The sequence below is a fragment of the Capra hircus genome, chromosome 16 (genome assembly GCF_001704415.2).
Source record: "Capra hircus breed San Clemente chromosome 16, ASM170441v1, whole genome shotgun sequence".
NCBI lineage: Eukaryota > Metazoa > Chordata > Mammalia > Artiodactyla > Bovidae > Capra > Capra hircus.
In genome coordinates, this window is record NC_030823.1 from 63,129,227 (window position 1) to 63,150,048 (window position 20,822).

General features: G+C 43.1%; 2 protein-coding genes across 4 annotated transcripts in view; one reads left to right on the forward strand and one right to left on the reverse strand.

The window, feature by feature from the left end:
- NMNAT2 (nicotinamide nucleotide adenylyltransferase 2) overlaps positions 1-3,785 on the reverse strand; it is a 220,310-nt gene extending 216,525 nt beyond the window's left edge. For both annotated transcript variants that reach the window (XM_018060703.1, XM_018060702.1), the window contains exons 1-2: positions 3,697-3,785; positions 759-891 (exon numbers count right to left, since the gene is read on the reverse strand). The gene's annotated coding sequence lies outside the window, so the exon portion shown is untranslated. The remainder of the gene's footprint in view (positions 1-758; positions 892-3,696) is intronic.
- Positions 3,592-20,822, forward strand: part of SMG7 (SMG7, nonsense mediated mRNA decay factor) — a 92,665-nt gene continuing 75,434 nt past the window's right edge. The window contains exon 1 of one of the 2 annotated variants that reach the window (XM_018060700.1): positions 3,592-3,863. In XM_018060700.1, the coding sequence (XP_017916189.1) occupies positions 3,835-3,863 (29 nt within the window). In that variant the 5' untranslated portion in view covers positions 3,592-3,834. The remainder of the gene's footprint in view (positions 3,864-20,822) is intronic. The other variant, XM_018060696.1, reaches the window with a different exon arrangement.

Below are 20,822 nucleotides of genomic sequence, written 5' to 3' on the forward strand. Positions count from 1 at the left end.
TCCAGGCCAGAATACTGGCGTGGGCAGCTGTTCCTTTCATCAGAGGATCTTCCCAACCCAGGGATTGAACCCAGGTTTCCCACATTGCAGGTGGATTCTTTACCAGCTGCTGCTGCTGCTAAGTCGCTTCAGTTGTGTCCAACTCTGTGTGACCCCAGGTGAGCCACCATATATGCATACAGTTCTCATTAAAGTTTACAGAAAGCCTCTATAGGTAATGTTTCCTTTAATCAAGGAAAAAACTGAAGTTCAGAGACTGAGACGGCAGACTTGGGATGCACTCAAATCTGCCAGCTTATGATTTTTCCATAAAATCACTTAGGCATAAAGTGAAAAATTTAAGATTAGGTAGGATGAAACAAAATGAAACAGCTTGTCTTCTATAATTTCTTTTAATTTCAATGTAACCTTTTCTGGCAGGGGGGAACAAGGTGAATAATATTGCAGGAAGATGCTTGTATTCTACAAACCTGTTGATGCGGGCTAGTAGAAAGAGATGAAATTGGAAAATGTACATTAAGCAATATATAAACTTGGATCATAATCTTTCTGAATCCTATTGACTTTTAAAGTTACTTTCAAGATGGGTATCAATGTTCTATAATCTGTAAAGTGTAAATGTTACTATTCTATCTGGTTTGTTGAGACACTAAAGCTACTGAAGAGTCTTGAAAAATTCTTAGGAAAGCTGCTATAAAATACAAAGATGGCTTATATGTCTGAACTTCATCAGCACACTTAAAGCACTTTCTTCTTACCTTAATTGCCGCACTCATAATATTGCATCCAAATCACATCTCTATTCTCTGGTATCTCTACCAAAAGGTGGGTTCCTCCCAGACAGGGAACATGTCTCTTCCACAGTAGTATCCATGGTAACCTGGACAGTGTCTGAAATATAATAAATGCTCAGTAATGTTTATTAAACAAACAACACAACAAAAAGATGCATTTTTCCGATCCCAGTTTTCAAAATGAGAAGATACTAGTATTTTTCTAGATTGCTTGTTATGTGCCCATATACTATTGACTGGACAGGAGCCACAGACATAAAAGGTGCTACTATGATAATTACTAAGGGAGTGGTTATTTTACATAATAAAAATTTTTTATTCTGGCTAAGATCTTTTAAAAAATCTAACCAATCAATTTCAGAAAGGAAATCTATGGTATTTTAGGTACTGTGTGCCTACATGCTCAGTCGCTTCAGACTCTGCGACCAATGGACTGTAGACCGCCAGGCTCCTCTGTCCATGGTATTCTCCAGGCAAGAATACTAGAGTGGGTTGCTATTCCCTCCTCCAGGAGATCTTCCCGACCCTGGGATCGAAGCCATGTCTCTTATGTTTCCGGCATTGGCAGGCAGATTCTTTACCGCTGAGCCACCGAGGAAACCCATTTTCGGTAAGCAGTAATCTCCATCCTTGGGCTCGCAGGTAGAAGAAAAGTCGGATTCTAAACCAGAGATGAGAACAATCTTTCACTAGGTGTCTCTCTTTCCCATGAGTGGGCGGCCTCTCGGTGGGAGGAGGGACGATAGGGGGCATCGTACAGCTGCAATCAAACCGCGTGTGGCACCACATCACAGTAGACGCTTGCAGCACAAGGGGGCATAGTTCAGTTTCTATTTCGTTAATGATAATCTCTCCTTGGGGTTTAACTTCAAGCAGCTTACACTTTCATTTCCTCCAAACGTACACATAGACATTGGTCCAGTCTTTTAATAGGATTTTGACAGTGGCTCTTCACCCAGCATGAAAGGATCAGGTATCCCAAGTGAAAAGAAAATAGCCCCTTAAAATTCTGATTTTAACCATGAAATGAGGCCGGCATTCCTAGAGGGGTTTACCCGTTACACATCCTAAAGTACTTTGGGACAGCTCCATAATACCAATGGAAAATATAATTTGTAAAATGCTAAATAATTCTTTCAAATCACTAGGATAACAACTTCTCCAGGTACTTCCACACTCCATATTATGAAGAACCCATTCGTTGCTGTTTTTTCTTTTTTGCCTCAAACCTGAGATAAAATACACATAATAACCATTCAAAAAGATTGGGTCTAAGAATGAAAATCCATTTCCTAGAAACCTTTCATTGGAACTTCACGCAAGTATCTGTTTTTCTTGACACTATCTTACCCAATGCATTCCTCTGCAACCCAAAAGATACATAGTGACGAGTTCTAAAACACTGCAGACACGCGACAGAAGGAAATTTGAAGAGGAGAAAGGAAATGGGACGTCTGCTTTTGATAAGCAAGGGGGACTCCCACTGGCGGGAGGGGTGCCTCTCCGAGGGATGGCGGCCCTGAACCGTGTCCCCTGCCCTAAGTGCTGGAAAAACCACTTGTCAGCCTTCCAAGATGAGTTCCCACCCCCACTCCGGCCTCCTCGTGGCAGGAGATGGCTCGTGAAGGCCGCGCGGGGAACTCCCGAGGAGGCTCCGTGGCCGAGTGCGATTGTGGGGTGGGGTCTGGGGGATTTCTGCGAGGGGCCGACCGCTGGGGAAAGTCGGATGTCCCAGTCGGCAGAAGAGGGATCTCGGCAGTCGTGTGCCGTTCTCCTCCCTCAGGGACCCCGTCCTGGCGGGACCCCGCCTCCCAGAACTCTCCCGGTGATGGGGAAACCCCTGGCCCGCCTCGCAGCCTAGCGCCGCCGCCTCGCCCAGTCGGCTCCAGCCCACCGCCCACCACTCTTCAGGCCCGGCATCTTTTTCGTAGGCCCGGCCCTCCCCGCGTCCGTCATGGAGAGGAAAACTATGGAGGCGGTTCCCGCCCGCAGGCGGGTGGAAAAGCCCATGGTGAATGCCTCGGGATCTCCCCCATCGCTGCGGGAAAGGGAAAGGGAGGAGAACAGGAACCTCACTGCTCTGGAGAACTACCCGATTCCCAACCTGGGGGAGGCCTTTAAGATGGAAGGGAAGCCGAGGGGAAACCCTAGGCACTTTTCGGGGAATCCACTAAGTCAAGGGAGAGTCATTCAGCCTGCACACATTGGTTACTATGACAATACAGCTACAGCCTCCAGTTGCCTTGGTAGCTGCTTATCCAATCCGATTGGTTTCTTTTCTCTCCATCCCTGGGCTCCACCCTAACCCCTCCAACTGTGTCCCTGCGTGCAGAGGGAGGGGCCCCAGAAAAGAGGAGGGGGTCCTTAGCGTCACTTTAGGGCGCGAGGCCGGACCGGAGACGAGGGACTGGGGGCCGGAACTGTAAGAGGAAGAGGCGGCGTTTCCGGTCGGGAAGAGTGGAGGAAAGGAAAAAAGGAAGAGCGAAATCGGACGGAGTGGAAAGACGGGGGAAGACTTTGAGTGTAACTCCCGATTGATTTGGGCTCGATGTTCCCGCTGAGGCTGGGGTTGCCCCCACGCGCGGGAGGAGAGGGGTGGGTTGGCCGAAAGCCGCCAAGCGCCTCCACTGGGCCACTCAGCAGCCGCACAGGCGCCGCACAGCTAACTGATCCCAAGAGGGAGCGCTACAGAGAAGCGGAAATCACCCGGAGGGACCGGCGCCGCTGAAATCTCGCGAGAGACCCCCCCCCCACTTCCTTCCTCTGCTGTCCCTCTTTCCCCCGCCCCCATCCCTTCTCCCTTTCCCTCCCCCCTTCCCGGGTCGGAGTGTCCCTGCGCCCCAAGGGCCGGAGCAGCAGCGAGAGCAGCTTTCCCCGCTCCCTCCCCCCTCGCCTCACTCACCCCCACCCCCCCGCCGAGCGAGGAGGAGCCGGAGGAGAGGAAGATGGCGGCGGCCGCCAGCACCCGTGGTGCCGCGGGGCCGCTCCGAGGAGCCTGAGAGACGCGCAGAGGCTTCGCGGGAAGACGCGGCGGCGGAGGATGAGCCTGCAGAGCGCGCAGTATCTCCGGTGAGTGTGGGGGCCGGCCCAGTACGGAGCGGGGAAGCGGGCCGAAGGTTGGGGGCACGGAGCAACAGACACAGAGGTGGTACGTCCGGGGTGGCGGGGGAGTTGCTGTGTCCTCTCTTTTCCCGGTTGGGAGGCGGGGGCTGCGAGAGGCTCGGCGGGAGGGGGCGGAGCGGGCACACACTTGGGTACCTATCCCCCTCCGCGGGCCGGGCTGAGTTCCCGCGGAGCTGGCTGGTCGCGGTGCGGGGAAGGAGGTTAGGGAAGCGTGAGAACGTGTGTGTGTGCGCGCGCGCCCGGGACTCGCTGGCGAGTCGGGGCGGGGAGGCGCCCGGGGAGGCGGCGGCGACCCCGAATAGAGGTGGGTGTGGAGGAGTCTGATCCCTGCGGTGGGGAAACGTGGTGTGGTTCTGGGGCTGGAGCGATGGCTGGGGAGAAGGCCAGGTGGAAGTCTGCACACCTGGGGTGTGGGGGGAGGCCTAGAGGAGGGGGACGCCGCCGGAAACTGGAGTTTGTTCATCGTTCTGGGGTTGGAAGTACTGAGAAATAATGTCATCTGTAGTTAGTTGGTGGGGTGAGGGTGGGGGGCATAAAGAAGGGAATGGATGAGGAAGTGAAGAAAAAGGGAGGTACTACAGCCGGGGTTGGATCCCCCAGAAGAAACTGGGTTAGAATCCGTCGGAAGATACCATTCGGAGAGTCGTGTAGATCCATTAAGAGTGGTGTAAAGAACTTGTATGTCGAGGTAGAGTGACGCATGGGTGCAGAGTGTGAGAGTGTGATGTGTATCAGGGGAGGTTAAGGGGGCGATTAATACACACTGGAGAAGGAAGAGGCAGATTGGAACCAAGTACATGGTGGCGAGAGCGTATTGCACCAGCTATTGTGCAGCTTGGAAGGTTCCATGGAAGCAGAATAAGAGCTTTAAGGTAGAGATAAACGGGGGTCAAGATCCTGATGGCATAGGAAAATGAGATTGTTAAGATCCTAAGACTTAAGTGGGGAGTTGCCACTGCTTAGAAAAGGGGAAGGGAGACCCTGAAACAGGTCTTTTTGTCTTTTAGTAGCAAAACTAAGAATGGCAAGCTTATGGTAAAATGATTTTAAAAGTGGTTTCATACCTTGTGGAGGAGGGAATTGGATAGGGTAGTAGTCTGAAATGAGCAGAAAAGTCATTTTAGCCATTTAGTGAAGTGAAAGTATTGGTATGTGAGGGGATCCCTGCAAGAAAAGGTTTGTAGTTAAGTGCTACATGAGGGTAGCTGTTCTGCTTTTGAAAGTAGTAATCGTTTTATTAAGCAGAGTGTGTAGAGAAGGATGAGATCTTTCAAGTATGGTGGAATGCCTGAGTTTAACTGACGGCATGTATGCCCAATGACTGCATGGTAGGTAGGTGGAATTATAGGGGTATTTCAAGGTCCTTTTTCTCCTTTATTATCCCTTTGTTGTTTAACATATCAGATAAGCTTAATAAATACAACCGTGGTGAAGATGTATGAAAAGTGCTGTAGAGATATGGAAACTGTCAGGACAGTCCTTAATTTTAAGGAATTTGCAGGTTAGTATATATTAGGCAAGTAAACTATGGTAAGGATCATAAAAGATACCAAGTGTCATGAGTCCAAAGGCAGAGTATGCCAGCAATTGGGGTGAATCAGGAAAAGCTTCCTTTGTTTATTTCCTCATTCATACACATGATTCATCAGTCATTTTGGTGATAACCTATATGGGAGGCATTGTACTAACTACTAAGAGTATAAAACTCCACCCTTCTCTTAGAGAGTTTGCAGTTTGCTAGGATTCAAGGAGAAAACAGCACTTAAATTGGACCTTAAGGATAAACAGTATTCTGAGAAGTGTGGATTGCGCAGGAGGAATCCATATGAAGGAAACTGAGCAGAGATACATAGAAAGGAGGATTGGGCTCTGGGGGAAGTATTCAGTCCAGTTAAACACAAGTATAAGGTGATGCAGCAGGAAAAACTTAACAGTTTCATAGATTAAGTTTGACCCCTTCTTTTTACAGATGAAGAGAGCATAGCCCCCAAAAGTTAAAATTATTGAGGCTCATATAATTGGTTTGTGGAAGCTAAAACTCAAATATAGGTCTTCTGACTCCAGACCAGCTATGCTGTGTGCAGCATGTCTGAATTCACCCATTCTTTCCACAGATATGTCTTGAGAGGTTGCTATATTCTAGGCACTGAGGATTCAGTGGTGAATGATTAACAGTGAACATGGGAAAGTATTTTCTGATGGAAGGATGCAACAAATAAACATAAGAACAGATAAATATGTTCATCACATGGTGATAAGTACTAGGAAGAAAAATAAAGTAAGACAGGGATGTGCTGTTTTATATAGACAGGGTGGTAAGGGAAAGTCTATTTGATTAAGTGCCCACAAAGAAAGAATCTTGAATACTTTGACCTGTAGTGTATCGTTAAAATGAGTGGACAATGGAGACTGAGACGGTTTGTTTAGAAGGGAAATCACATGTTCATAGCTTTGTATTAGGAAGGTGTATCTGTGTGGTGGGCAGTTAAGGACCAGAAATAAGGTGGTGTCAGTGAGACTAGAAAGGTATGGTGAAAAGCAGATCGGGAGAGTGGTGGTATTTTTTTTAAATGATGATGAATGATGATTGAAAAGCCCAGTTTTTAAAAATATTTATTTATTTGGCTGCACTTGGTCTTTGTTGCAATCTTGTTCCCTGACCAGCCTTCTAATCCAGGCTCCCTGCAGTGGGAGCTTGGAGTCTTAGCCTCTGGACCACCAAGGAAGTTCCATGGTGGTATTTTTAATGGGAAGATCAGTTGGCTTTGAGAGGCTTCTGTGTTAATGTATCTTGTGTTTTTAAAGTTAGCATGGTAAGGAAGACTTATCCTTGGGTTGTGGAATCAATAGTAGACACCTGGCAATGAGTTTAGTTTTTTAAAGAAGGGAGAAAATAAGAGTGAACACATGTTTAAATAGCCTAAATTTCCCAGCTAAAGTTGAACAGGCAAAATTGAATAGGTGTAGGACCTGAAATCACATAAAGATTCCTGAAAGCTAATCTTTTCTCAGTCTTGCTCATTTGTTTTAAGTAAATAAAAGCAAATCTTAGGGCCAGTAGTCGACAGAAATGGGAAGAGGTGATAAAATAAGACGTGCACCAGCCAGAATTTACTTCTTTCTCTTCTTTAGATACTCACTCCATTTGAAGTGTGCTGGTAACTAGTGGTTACCAGTGGGACGGAGTGGGATGCAGTATAGGGGTGGAAGAGTGGGAGGTATGAACTATTGGGTGTAAGAGAGACTCAAAGATGTATTGCACAACACGGGAAATGTAGCCATTATTTTATAATTACTGTAAATGGGCAGTAACCTTTAAATATTGTATTAAAAATTAAAAATAAAATCTGCTGTGAGAGTCTAGAGAATGTCTTCACGGAAACATTATGTTCACTTTCTTTCCTTTGATGAATATGGAACCATTGGTTTTTATAGACAACTTGGGGAGGATGCTGAATGAGTGTGGTTGTGGGTATAGCAGTTATTCTTTGTGACTTTCATTTTAGGAAGAGTGTTGTTGTCTACCTTTGTCAGTGGTGTAAGACCATGACTGGGCAGTCTTTAGACTATACAGCTACAGATCTTCCTCATGTAGATGAAAATTAGTTCTGTCTCAGCTGAGTTAATTTGTCAGAGTAAATGAGCTGGTGTTGAAATGATGGGGTAGTGGCAAATCAGGGGATAAGGTGGCAGTTTCGAAAGAGTGAGAAGTGAGGATATGAGGTAAGAAGCCTCAGTATGACAGAGAGGGAAGTCAGCATCACAGGGACTGAATTAGTCTTGAGTTGTAGAAATAGTGTGCAGATGAAAGGAAAGATAAGCCTATCCTCTGTATGGGTGATGTTCTGGGCAAGACAGAATGATGACTCTTTCATTGTTAAAAGGGGAAGGGGGTATCACTTGTTAAAATAGACCAATTAGAGTCCTATCTAAATGATTAAGTTGGGAATACATTTTTATATTTTATAAAAATAAATGGTCTTAAATATTGGGCTTTTAGACTGAAAACACTGGAAATTCAATACTCAAAGAATTCAGTGCTTTCTTTTTTGATTTATGACAAAATGGAAAGATTTTTAAAGACTTTGCCATCTTTGTTGAATAAAAGAAAAAGGTGTGTTGAATATAGTTCATTTGAGAAGGGTAGGCAAGGGTGGGAATAGGCCATAGAGGAGACAGTAGGTGAGGTATAATATCATGCTTTGAAAGAATAGAAATATGGAAATTAACATGTCAAGGTTGGAAAAATGGAGCTGGGTGAGTATTAAAGTACCAGACAGGAAGGACATCTTTGAAGTTGTTTTGGAAGATAAGTACATAGAATAATCATAGCCATAGGGAATATCAGGTCAAATCTGGTTGTAAAAGGTGGCCGCTGATGCTTCTGAATGACACCTACTGTGGTTGTGGGAGGCAGCTGTTAATACTCCCCTCTGTCTTTCCTTCAGTAGTCTCCTTTTTAATTTTTGTGTCTTTAATTTCTTTTTATGCTGAAGGTTTTCCAGTGGGATCCACTTGAAGTTGATCCCTGGTGTTAGACCACTTCACAGGAAAGAACTACAACTTACCTGTTCTGTAGAAGTTTCCTGAATAATACTTCTGTGGGTGGAGAGGTGCATTCCAGTAGCATATTCTTTGTCAGAAACTTTGTTTCCAGAAGGAGAGATCTGCAGCAGCCACAGGTTTTTTCCTGAGATAGCAGAAAAATTAGTGTCATTTAAATACTAATTAAACATCCAGTATGTTGTAAGATCAACTTTGTCACTTTAAACCTTGAGACAGAGAGAGATAAAGGGAAGGGATGAGACTGGATAAAGTAGCAAGCAGAGGCTTTTTCTAGCCTGGAGAGGAGAACTAGGTCATGGGATCGTTTGGGGGAAATACGAACACTAAATAGGGTGGGCTCCAGATTCTGGAAGAATCTGGTAATGCAAGACTGGATATTCACTGTTCTGGAAGGCTCAAGAAGTCCTCTAGCATGTACTGATGCTAATTCACATGGTCAAGAAGTCTTCCCCTTACCCATTCACCCACCTCCCCACTCTCATGCTGAAGATTTAAAATAGCATTGGTCCCAGAAATACAGCCAAATGTGGCTGATTTACCAAATGTGGTGAAATTGTTTGAAAAAAATTACCCTCTCTTGCGGCTTATAAGTCTATTTTTTGTTGGAGTAGTGTTAACAGCATTTTACCTACTTGGGTATTAACTGGCTAAATTATTTTAGCAGTTAATTTCTGCTTCACTTGTGGTTTCAGTTGGACTCAAAATGTATACTTCCTGTTCCATCCTGTGTTCCATTGCTTTCTAACAGCTGCTCGTTTTACCTCCATGGTCGATGAAGCACTTGCCGAGTTTTTGTTTTGTATTTTAAGATATGTTACATTAAGATCTGGACCCTCTAGTGTAGCAAGTTTGTCATGAGGCAGTTTTGTGATGCATGAGAATTCAGACTTAAAAAGGGCTGTTTTGTTGTATGGTGGAGAAGTACCATTTGCAGCCCACAGCTACATCTCTAACCCTGGCTAGCCTTTCAGACTTTTGTTACTGGTAGCATGAATAAGTACCTGAAAGTTTAGGTGGGTTTGTTGAACTGATCTTTTTCAGAGAATAGACTGTTAAGCAAATGTCTTCTGGACAGTGGATTGTTCATCTGTATGTGGGTATTTTGGCAGGTGGTTATCACACATTGCCATTTAAATTTTGTAAAGGAGCTGTATTTGAATTGTTGTGAATAGACCTGTCAATGGCCTGAGAAGTTACAACTTAGACTTAATCAACAGTTACAGAAAAATACTGTGGTGGCATTTTCGCCAACATGTCACACGGTAAGGGAGAAGTAACCAGCTCCTTTCTTGTTAACAAGTAAGCAGAGCGACAGGTTGTTTTCACCTTCCCTGAGGCCCAGTTTTTAAGTGTAGGTGACTATGTTAAGAAAAACATGATTCTCTGGTAGACTAGGTAACAGTTTTGCTCAGGGTTTGTGCTGTAGGTAATTCCTTGTTGTGGGGAGCAATTCTGTGCATCATGGGATGTTTAACAGCATCCTTGGCCTCTCCGCACTAGATGCCAGTATCATTCAACCCCATTCGTGACAACCGGAAATGTTTCAGCACATTGCCAAAGTTCCCTGTGGGTGCAGATTGACTTGGGTTTATTTTTTCCCACCTCCTTCAAACTGCAGGTTACAAATAAGGCTAAGGCTTCTCTTAGCAGTTTGGTTTTCAGTAGTAATAGGCTAGTTACCATGTTTAGAGTTTACCTATATAAACCTGTACAAGTTTTAAATGTATTTATTAAAAAATTGTGTTTTATTTTACTGGCAATTACTGAATACTAATGTGTAGATCACAATTATACGGGCTTTGCCTCTGGGAAATTCAAAGACACTAGAGAAAGGTTATTAGTGAGTGAATTGATAAACACGTACTGTGCAAGTTTAAGGGAAAGGAACTTTATTCTAATAGAGTTGAGATGAGGAAGGTATCTTGAAGAAGGTGAGATTTGGTCTGGGTTTTTAAATATGGTTGGGACTTTTAAAAGTAGATGTTGGTTAAATTGACATTTCAGGCAAGAAGAACATCTTATGTCTCCTTTATTCCAAATACATTTTAAAAAATTTTATTAACTCATTCAATGTATAACATCAGAATTCTAGCCAGGCCTTTCTAATTTTCTGTTATGGACAGAGAATTAGGCATATGTGAAGTGTTAGTTCTGAAGACTTGGTGGCTGGTAGAGGTCTTGAAAAGGGAAGAGCCATTTGGCAGTGGGGTCCTGCAGAATTCCTTCCTTGACTCTGTTCTTGATTACGTATTACTCCCTCTAGAACCTTATTTCAGATGTGCTGTGTTCCTTCTGTTAATTTTTTTAATCAATGCCTTTACTCGTTTTCTGTTTTGTGGACCAAACTCAGCTTTCTCTTAAAAGTTCTTGCCTGTTCCCATTTTCCCTTTAAGCTCTGTCCGTCCTTGCTTTTCTTTAATCTAACAATTTCAAGTTTGCCCTCTGCTATGTTTTTCCTTTTATTTACCACCTTCTTTACCATAATCCCTTGTAATAGAATAGGCCTGGACGAGTTGACATAAGAGTTGTTTGATTTAAACGACCTGGGATTGCGTCTGTTTTTAGTCCCTTAGCACTTTGTTGGATTTGACCTTTCCAAAGGTGCCAGAGACCTAATGGCCAGATTCATCCATTGGTTGTTCTCCTTTCTCACTCAGACTTTTGCTTTCCTTTTCCTCAGTCTTTCTGTGTTCTTCTCATATCCGTCCATCCATCCCATCAGTAAACATTCAGTTTGGACCAAGATATATCCCAGATCTCTGGAGGATGAAATGAGAATATACTCCTAAGTAGTTTTATCAGGCCGCATAGGGGCTTCCTGGGTAGCGCTAGTGGTAAAGAACCCCCCTGCCAGGGCAGGAGACGCCAGAGGCATGGGTTCAGTCCCTGCGTCGAGAAGGACACCTGGAGGAGGCACGGCAACCCACTGCAGTACTCCTTCCGGGAGAGTCCCATGGGTTCAGGAGCCTGGTGGGCTCCTGCATAAGGCTGCAAAGAGCCGGACGCGACTGAAGCGACTTAGCACACGCACGCACCAGACCCACAGGTAAGTACATAACTCCACATAGTTCATAGCTACCATGATGCACACTCTGGGGCCTTACGGGAACTTGGTGAGCTCTGTGGGTTTTAGTGCTGAGCTTATGATCATCCTACCTCTTATTTTACTTTCCTGGTCCGCCTCACCCCACCTGGGACAAAACGAAAGGCATAGCCCTACTCCTCTGTTTCCTTTCAACGTTCTTTTCCTCCTCAGAAATCACAGTACTTTTGCGTCTTCCATCATCATTGTGTAAAACCTATCAAGCACGTACTTAGTATACTCCTATGTCCTATGGAGACAGATTGGTGAAAGAGACCACACCCGCCGTTCAGAGAGCTTATAAACTAATGCAACAGGCATAAATGCAGAATAATACAGAACAAAGCGCAGTTGGGTACAGTGGTTGAGTGTGGGCTCTGGGACACAACTGCCTGTTTTTGGAGCATGGGTCCACCACTTACAGCTGTGCTGCCTTGGGCAACCTGCTGAAGTTTTCTATATCTCAGTTTCCACATCTAAAAAGTGAGGATGGTTAACAGCATCTATCCCTTGGGGTTATAAAGGTCAAATGAGTTCACATGTAAAGTGCTTGGGATAGTTCTGGCATACAGTAAGCATATACGTTTTAGCTATGTATGATGCCTGAAAATTAGCCCCCGGCACTGACTAATCTGATAATTTTTCGCTGCTGCCTTCTGGCCATTCCTCATTTCAGAAGTCTTTCTGTCATAGCAAACTGAACACTCTTAAAGGTAAACTCTTGCTACTTACTCTTCCTCCCCCCACCCCCCATGCTTTCTCATTCTTCGCCATTCATGCTGCTACTCCCCATCTTCCCGTTCAGGTTTAAAACCTGGCAGTCATCTTTGAGTTCTCCCAGCTTTCCTCACCCTCTTCCACACATAAACCACTTTGGAAAATGTTGCCTTCCTGTTGTCTTTTCTTTCTTTCTTCATTTCCAGCACTGTCAGTTTATATGCATACTCTTGAAACAGTCTTCATTTGATACCTAGGCCTGCAGTTCTCGCAAGTAGCAAGAAGAAAGCGCTGACTTCGGGTTTTTAAGCAGTGCCCACCACTTTCTGTTTTTGAACTAACAGCATCTCTTGGGTGTTGATTTCTTTGTCTTTAAACTGGACATTGATCTCATAAAATTGTGGTCAGTGTTTTTAAAAAGCAGATTTATGTATGTTTACTAAATTATGGTTCTCCTTCAGGCCCTACCACCTGTCCCCTTGCCAGTTAATCTTTTGCATTGCTTCTGTGTTGTTATTCCTGAAAAGCATTTGTATGTGGCTTTCCTTTGCTGCAGCTCCTAGTTCAGCATTCTTGGCCTTCCATAAAGTGACTCTCGTCTAATTCTGCCACATGGTATCTCCTTACTTTTTGAAAAGAATCAGCCACCCCAAGCCAGAGTAATCTACTCATTGTCTTCTAAACATCGTTTATCCACTCCTGCTTTAATCTGTCTTCAAAGCCATTTCAGTTGTAGGAGGTACTATCCTCCACTCTCAAGTTCCACCTTCTCTGTGAAAATTTCTTGTCCACCCTGGTGATTTCTGCAGTCATTGACTTTTTGTAGCATTTCATGTCTTTCAGTCATCTGGTACATACAATTTCTTAAGTATGTAAAGACTTTTTTTTTTTTTAATATAAGTGAATTGTCTCTGTGGTTAGACGTAGTTGGATAGGGATCGTGTCTTAGCAGTTTTTGAATGCGCATTGTACATAACAGATTTTTAATAGAGTTTTTATGCTTCTGTTTCATTTTTGCAAAACATTTATGGAATACTTATGAATGCCAGTGCTAGGCTCTAAGAATATAAAAGCAAATAAACTGAATTTTGATTTGAGGCTAGTGGTCTCCTGGGGGAGGATGTTGCACAGGTATTTCAGTTTACAGTTGGTCCTCTGTACCTGTGGGTTCCCCACTAGCAGATACAGCCCACTGTGGATGGAAAATATTGAGGGGGGGGGCGGAATTTCAGAAAGTTCAGAAAGCAAAATGTGAATTTGCCAAGCACAAGCAACTGTGTACATAGTATTTACATTGTATTAATAGCTATTTACATAGCATTTGGGCTTCCCTGGTGGCTCAATGGTAAAGAGTCTGCCTGCCTGCTGAGCAGGAGACACAGCTTCAGTCCCTGGGTCGGAAAGATCCCTTGGGGAAGGAAATGGCAACCCACTGGAGAATTCTTGGCTGGCAAATCCCATGGACACGGGAGCCTGGTGGGCTACAGTTCATGGGGTCACAAAGAGTCAGACATGATTTAGCGACTAGACAACATAGCATTTACGTTGGATTAAGTATTCTAAGTAATCTAAAGATGATTTGAAATATACAAGAGGATGAGGATGATGTGCAAAAGCTGTATGCAAACACTGTATCATTTTATTAATATATAAGTGACTTGAGCATTTGGGGATCATTCCCCTCTGATACTGAGGGGTATTTACATGTGGTAAATACCAAGGTAAATGTTTTCAAGGGATGCCGTGAGTATACTGAAAGTGAAGTCACTCAGTTGTGTCTGACTCCTTGAGACCCCATGGACTGTAGCCTATGAGGTTGCTCCGTCCATGGGATTTTCCAGGCAAGAATACTGGAGTGGGTTGCCATGCTGAGGGAGGTGGAACTTTTACCACCTGGGAGTTCAGAGAAAGCTTCTGGAGTTGAGCCCTTGAGCTCAGTCTTAAAGGTTGAGTAGGGTCAGTCAGGTGAAGAAAGAGTGGTAGAGTGCAGCAGGCAGAGGAGCAGAATGAGTGCATGCTTGGGAACAGTGTGTCGCAGGGACTCTCAGTCTCATTCTGCGTTTCCTTTGGGAGTTTGCCGTTCTCGTTCAATAAACTTGGTCACTAGTCTAGCAGGAGTAATTTATATTTAGGTGGCTGGTGTTTGTTGTGTATGTTTCTACCACAATATGAAGACAAAAGAGAAATTTGTGTTATGCTTCTAGTACTTCCTTTGATATACATAAAGATTTAAACTTCCTTTCCATATTTTTGAAAGTAGTCTCATCTTAGGCAAAAATTAGTTATGTGGAACATCATAAAATTACTATGTAGGGGGAAGTTTTAGTGAATACGTGTAATTCTGAAAATAACTTTGGGTGGATAGGACTTACATTATCGACTCCTCACCTGTTGAGATCAGACATGGAGTGGAAGTGAAGGAGAGGGAAAGAGTTCTGTAGCGTTGGCAGGAGGGGGGTGCGGGTAGAGATCGGAATATTAAGTACAGTATCTTTGGATTTAACTTTGTCAAGTCTGTCTTTAGAAAAATAAGGTAGACCCTTTTTCATGATTAACACCTTGTTCTCACTGTTCTTGATGGCATTTCCCTTCTGTAGTGTCTGTCTTAAGTGAGAAGCATCATTCTAAAATCCATTGCATTTAAAGAATTGCTGTATTGCATTAATATTTTCAGTCTGTTTCCAAAAACTCCATCTGCTCACTGACTGCACTGAGTCCTTTTCCCGTCTCTTCTCTTCCCAAAGGCCTAGTATTTCAGTGCTTAGTTGGAATACAGTATATTAGAATGTGTTTTGCTACTACTGCCTCTTAATTATTTCATTTTTCATCAGGCAACAACTTAACCAGATTTTCTTTGAGATACTTTGTGGTGATGAAAGGTAAGATAATCAGTAAAGTGCAACTGAAGGTGATATTCCAAGAAAAAATGCATTAGAGGTATGCTTCAAAGGAAAAGTGAGTTAGAGGTATGCTTACTTGAAGACTTATTTGTTGGTGGTGGAAAAAGATAAAAAGCGTAGTGTTAAGAGAACCACCATAAGATGAATTTGGGTATAAAACGTTTCTTAGGGCATAAGTTTCGCACTTCCACACACATACACAGTTTGAGTTCTTGTGTTGCAGGCATACAGTCACCCTACCATGCAGGGTTGTATAGCCTTTCAATTTATTTGTATATTAACCTTCATATACTTGTATATATATATGTATGTATATAGTTTTAACAACAGAGATTGGGCTAAACCATATAGTTTTATAATTTTTTTTCACTGAACATTGTATCAAAGATGTGTTCATAATTATATGTCTATAACATCATTGAAAACCTCAGCATGCTGAAAATTATAGGAGTGCCATAATTTTCTAAGCTGATTTCCTAACAATGAAAATGTATGTTGTTTCCAGTACTTTATTATTATTTAAAAAAATACTGTAATGAGCATCCTGGTACACACATACGAATGACAGGGTGTGCATGTTTAAAATATTTTAAGTGTGATAGGCAGAATAATGAGCCTCCCAAAAGACATCTGCATCCTGATCCCCCAAACCTGTAGAATGTTATGGGGGCGGGGGCGGGATTGAGATTGCTAATCAGCTAATTCTAAAATAAGGAGATTATCATGGATTATTTGGTGGGCCCAGTATAATCACAAGAACCCTTTAACTGTGGAAGAAAGATGCAGAAGAGTCAGAACCAGAGAGAGAGAGCATCCTGTTGGAATGAAGCAGGTCACACACCAAAGATTGCAGGTGGTCTCAAGAACCAGGAAGAAGCCCAAACTCAGGTTCTTCCCTAGAACCTCCAAAAAGCCGCATAGCCATGGTTATACCTTGATTTTGCTTTACTGAGACTCACTTAGGCTTCTAACTTTCGGATGTTATATAAGAGAATAAAATTTGTGTTGTTTAAGCCACTGATTTTGTGCTAATACATTACAGCAGTGGTAGGGAGACAATACATGGTGGATAGTGCCAGAAAGTACCAGAAAGGTTTGTACAGTTTGTGTCTCAGCGCTCTGTCATGCCCCGCTCTTTGCAACCCCGTGGACTGTAGCCCACCAGGCTCCTCTGTCCGTGCAAGTCTCTAGGCAAGAAGACTGGAGCAGGTTGCCATTTCCTTCTCCAGGGGATCTTCCAGACCCAGAGATCGAACCATAGTCTTTTGCATAGCCTGCGTTGGTAGGTGGCTTCTTTACCACTGTGCCACCTGGGAAGCAGTACAGTTTGTTCTGGCCCCAGGTAACTTTTTCTGTACGTGCTCACCAGTATTGAAGATTTCACGTGTTGATATTTCACCTTTTTTTGAAGCAGATTCTTTGATGTCTTTATACATAGAAAGGGCTTCCCTGGTGGCTCAGACAGTGAAGAATCTGCTTGCAGTGTAGGAGATCTGGGTTCAGTCCCTGGGTTGGGAAGATCCCCTAGACGAGGGCATGGCAATCCACTCCAGTATTCTTGCCTGGAAAATCCCCAGGGACAAAGGAACCTGGCGGGCTAGAGTCCATGGGGTGGCAAAGAGTCAGACATGACTGAGTGACTAAGCACACGCATAGACAAGCCTATCCAGTACTCCAGCATTTCCCAGAGTGTGTTCTGCTGAATGTGGCCAATTCACGTGCGTTAGGAGTCTCAGTATTTCCAAGGCAAAATAAGAATACAGAATTAAACTGGATTCTTTATTTAGGACTTCTCATAGCTTATAATATGCTAATATGTATTATGAACCTTCAAGAGGGAGATAGAGATTTGTGTTTCCAAAGCTATGTCACATCTCATAGGACTGGTGTTTTCTTGGAACACTCATTTAAGACACAGCAGTCCTTTTCCTGTTCTTTGATCTCTTATTTCTCTTTAACATGGTAACCTTCACGTATGCCCATATTGTACCTCAGACTTTGTTATTCTTCAGGACTCTTGTACTTCTAAAGTCCTACATTCAACCATTTCACTTTGACCACATCCTGACCTGGTCTAATCCAGCTGCTTCTGTTCAGGACTTCCAGTGTAGATTCCAAACTTACTCGCTGTTAGTCACTTCCTGGTTTTTTCTTTCCTTTCTCCTCCTGTTTTTCTCTTCTGCTCTTTTATAGATACTACTTTAACTGTCTTACCAGTGTCCTCAGTCTCCTTGTTCTCCCAGTCTAGGAAAATTCACTCTGAATGATTCTGAAAATAAACTTCTTTGGGTATAATTGATAGCGTTGCTGGGGAAAACAAAATTACAGACTGGCCAATTGTTGAAATGCATAGACTACCACTTTAATATCTATCATTTTTTCCCTCTGTTTTGTTCTTCCCAGTACTTTTAATTTAAACTTTCAGTATTTTTTCTTGAAGTTTTACAACTTTTAGCAGATGGCCTCTGTGTGGACATAACAACAAAAGCCTTCTGGTGGGATGGATCTGCTTCCTATTCCTTCTGCTAGTTCTTGCTTCTGTCCCTCTTAGAAAGGGAAAGGTTCTCATCCTCCTTATTAAGGTGGGCTTTTTTGTGTGTGTGCTTTGGGTCTCATCCTTGTTTTTATGTCCAGCCTTTTCCCTCTTTACTGGGACTCTGTTTTGCTGTAAGCCTCTGCACAGGCTTTCCTCACCCTGTCCTTCCCTAGCGTTCGCTCTGCCATCCACCTTCCCTGTTCATCATCTGAAACCACAGTCTGTGCTGACTTCTCAACCCAGCGCGCTCTGGCCTCTACCTCTGCCTTTCCACTGAAACTGTGCTTGGTCAGGTCACCAAAGGCTTCTCTGCTTTTAACTCTGTAGACTCTCATTTACTTATTTTTTAAATTGAGCTCAGGGACTGTTTGGCTAGTAATTGTATTCCTAAGGCCTCCACAGTCCCTGACACATAGTGGGATCTTTGCATGTTTGATGAATGTTCTTTGGATGAATGCATGAATGCACTTCAGTTTACTCCCGTCTGTTATGACTCTTTGCTCTGGCCTTGTTTCTGTCTCTATGTGTTTCCACGGCTTTGTTTTCTTTTTTAACTCTGTTTGGATTTGGTTTTTTTTCTGCTTTTTCTTGTTAGGTAAAGACTGATTCTTATATTGAAAAATTGTATCCTATCAGTGTGTTACTTTACTTTTAAAATGGAGCTGTATTATCAAAAAGTTTAGGCTGATAACTCCAAATATGAGCATTAGCCAAGTATAGCACTTAACGGTATGGTGATTTAAGAGCAAGGCCTTTACCTTCTGGCAGCCCTGGGTTTGAAAACTGGTTGTATGATCTTGGGTAAGTTATCTATTGTTTTGATTCCAGTTTCCTCAGTGGTGGAGTGGATATAATATGTTTCCTAGGGTTTGAAAAGAAATAAATTAGATAACATAGTAAAAGTTCTTAGCATGGTGCCTTACACCTGGATTAAGAAAAGAAGTGGTAAATTGACCTATTAATTATTAGTAGTAGCAGTGCATTATTTGTTATATAAAAACCTCACATTCTTACGGAGTTGTCCTAAATTATTTTTAATGAATTTCATTAGTTTTTTTTTTTTTTCCCCCCTTTATTTGAACTTACCTATACCAAGTTGTGGGCTTCCCTGGTAACTCAGCTGGTGAAAAATCCACCTGCAATGCAGGAGACCCTGGTTTGATTCCTGGGTTGGGAAGTTCCCTTGGAGAAGGGATACTCACTCCAGTATTCTTGCCTGGAGAATCCCCATGGGCAGAGGAGCCTGGTGGGGTATAGTCCATGGATCACAAAGAGTCAGACATGGCAAAGCAACTAAGCACAGCACATACTAAGTTCTGGAACTATAATAGATCACTGGATCAGGGACAGTTCTGTGAATACAAGTGCATTGGACTTATGGCCATTTTATAATTTTATTATTTAATCTATTTATTTGTTTACTTTTTTTTTTTTTGTCTGTGCCATGAGGCTTACACCTAGTCTCGGACGAGGGATTGAACCCACTGCTCTTGGCAGTAAAAGCTCTGAGTCCTCACTTGGATCACCAGGGAATTCTGGCCATTTTAATCTTCTCAGAGAACTAGAAACAGAACTTAATTGTAGCAGATTATTTAGATGATTGGTTTTAAGGAAATAGGGTTACTGAGGATACTGTGATGGGTGTTATAAACTGTTATGCGGGGAAAATTCCAAGAGCCTTGAAGACTATTCATAGGATCATTTCCAATGAAAGGTACATTTTTGCAAAGGTATTGTGACCTACACACTAATGTGAGGGGTGTATGTGGAGGAATGGCAGGACATAGACTAGAGAGGTGGTCAGATGGAAGATGATTATGAGTTGCTTTTAAAAAATTTTAGACCTGAGTGTGGACATAATTTCTTTCAAGAGATTTTTATTTCTTTATTTAAGGCTGCACTGGGTCTTCGTTTGCTGCACCTGGTCCGTCTCATGCCGAGCAGGGGCTACTCTCTAGTTGCAGTGCAGGGGTTTCTCATTACGGTGGCTTCTCTTGTTGTGGAGCACAGGCGCTGGGGCACACAGGCTTCAGTAGTTGAGCTCACGGGCTTAGTTGCTCTGAGGCTTATGGGGTCTCCCCAGACCAGGGATCGAACCTGTGGTCCCCTGCATTGGCAGGTGGATTCTTAACCACTGGGCCATCAGGGAAGTCCCATAATTGCTTCCTTTATGTTAGTTATTTCAGATATCCAGATTCCCAAGTGAGGTAAAACGAAATATGAGGAACATTTAGAATCTGTGAATGACAGCCACGTACTACGAAAGGAGTTTGAAAATGTTATAATGCAATACCAAGCTAATAAAATCTGCAAGTTTCCTGCTTTCCTATACCTGTTACTCCACTGCTTTTTCATACCTAAGATGACTTTCTTTCCTCTCCACTATTGTTGGCAGCTGCTGTGATGCTACAAGTGATGAAAGTGCTCAGAAGTTTATTACCATAAATATTTCTCTCATTTTAAATGATAACAGGGAATTGCTTTCTTTTGTGTGAGGATTTACTTGTGTTTGTGTTGTACTAATATTTAGGAAATATGTAGTCTATCCTGATTTTTGTGGCTATATACATATACCCTTTATTGTTTTTGTTTGTGATTTTATAAAAAGTTTTTAGGAATCATTTTGATCTGTTTATTGTTTTTGAAGGGCATCTTAATGATTATGCAGGCTTCCTGATTGGCTCAGTGGGTAAAGAATCTGCCTACAGTTCAGGAGACATAGGAGACAGGCGTTCAATCCCTGGGCCAGGATGATCCCCTGGAGAAGGAAATGGCAACCGTCTCCAGAAAATCCCATGGAGAGAGGAGCCTGGTGGGCTACAGTCCATGGGGTCACGAAGAGTTGGACACGACTTAGTGTCAGAGGTTAATGATTATGCCCTAGACACTCTGCCTTATGGGTTCTGGACTAACTTCCAGTCACCTGTAATCTGGCAATGCTAATGTACTTTTTGTTTCTTCACCTTTAATATTGAAGCTTTCATAGAGTAGCAGTAAGGTGTGATAACTTTATAGAGAGAGGCTGTTGATTTGTGCTTTTGACCTGATTAAAAATAAGCCAACAGTTTTATTTTTGTTATTTACTATTCCAAACATTCTTCAGT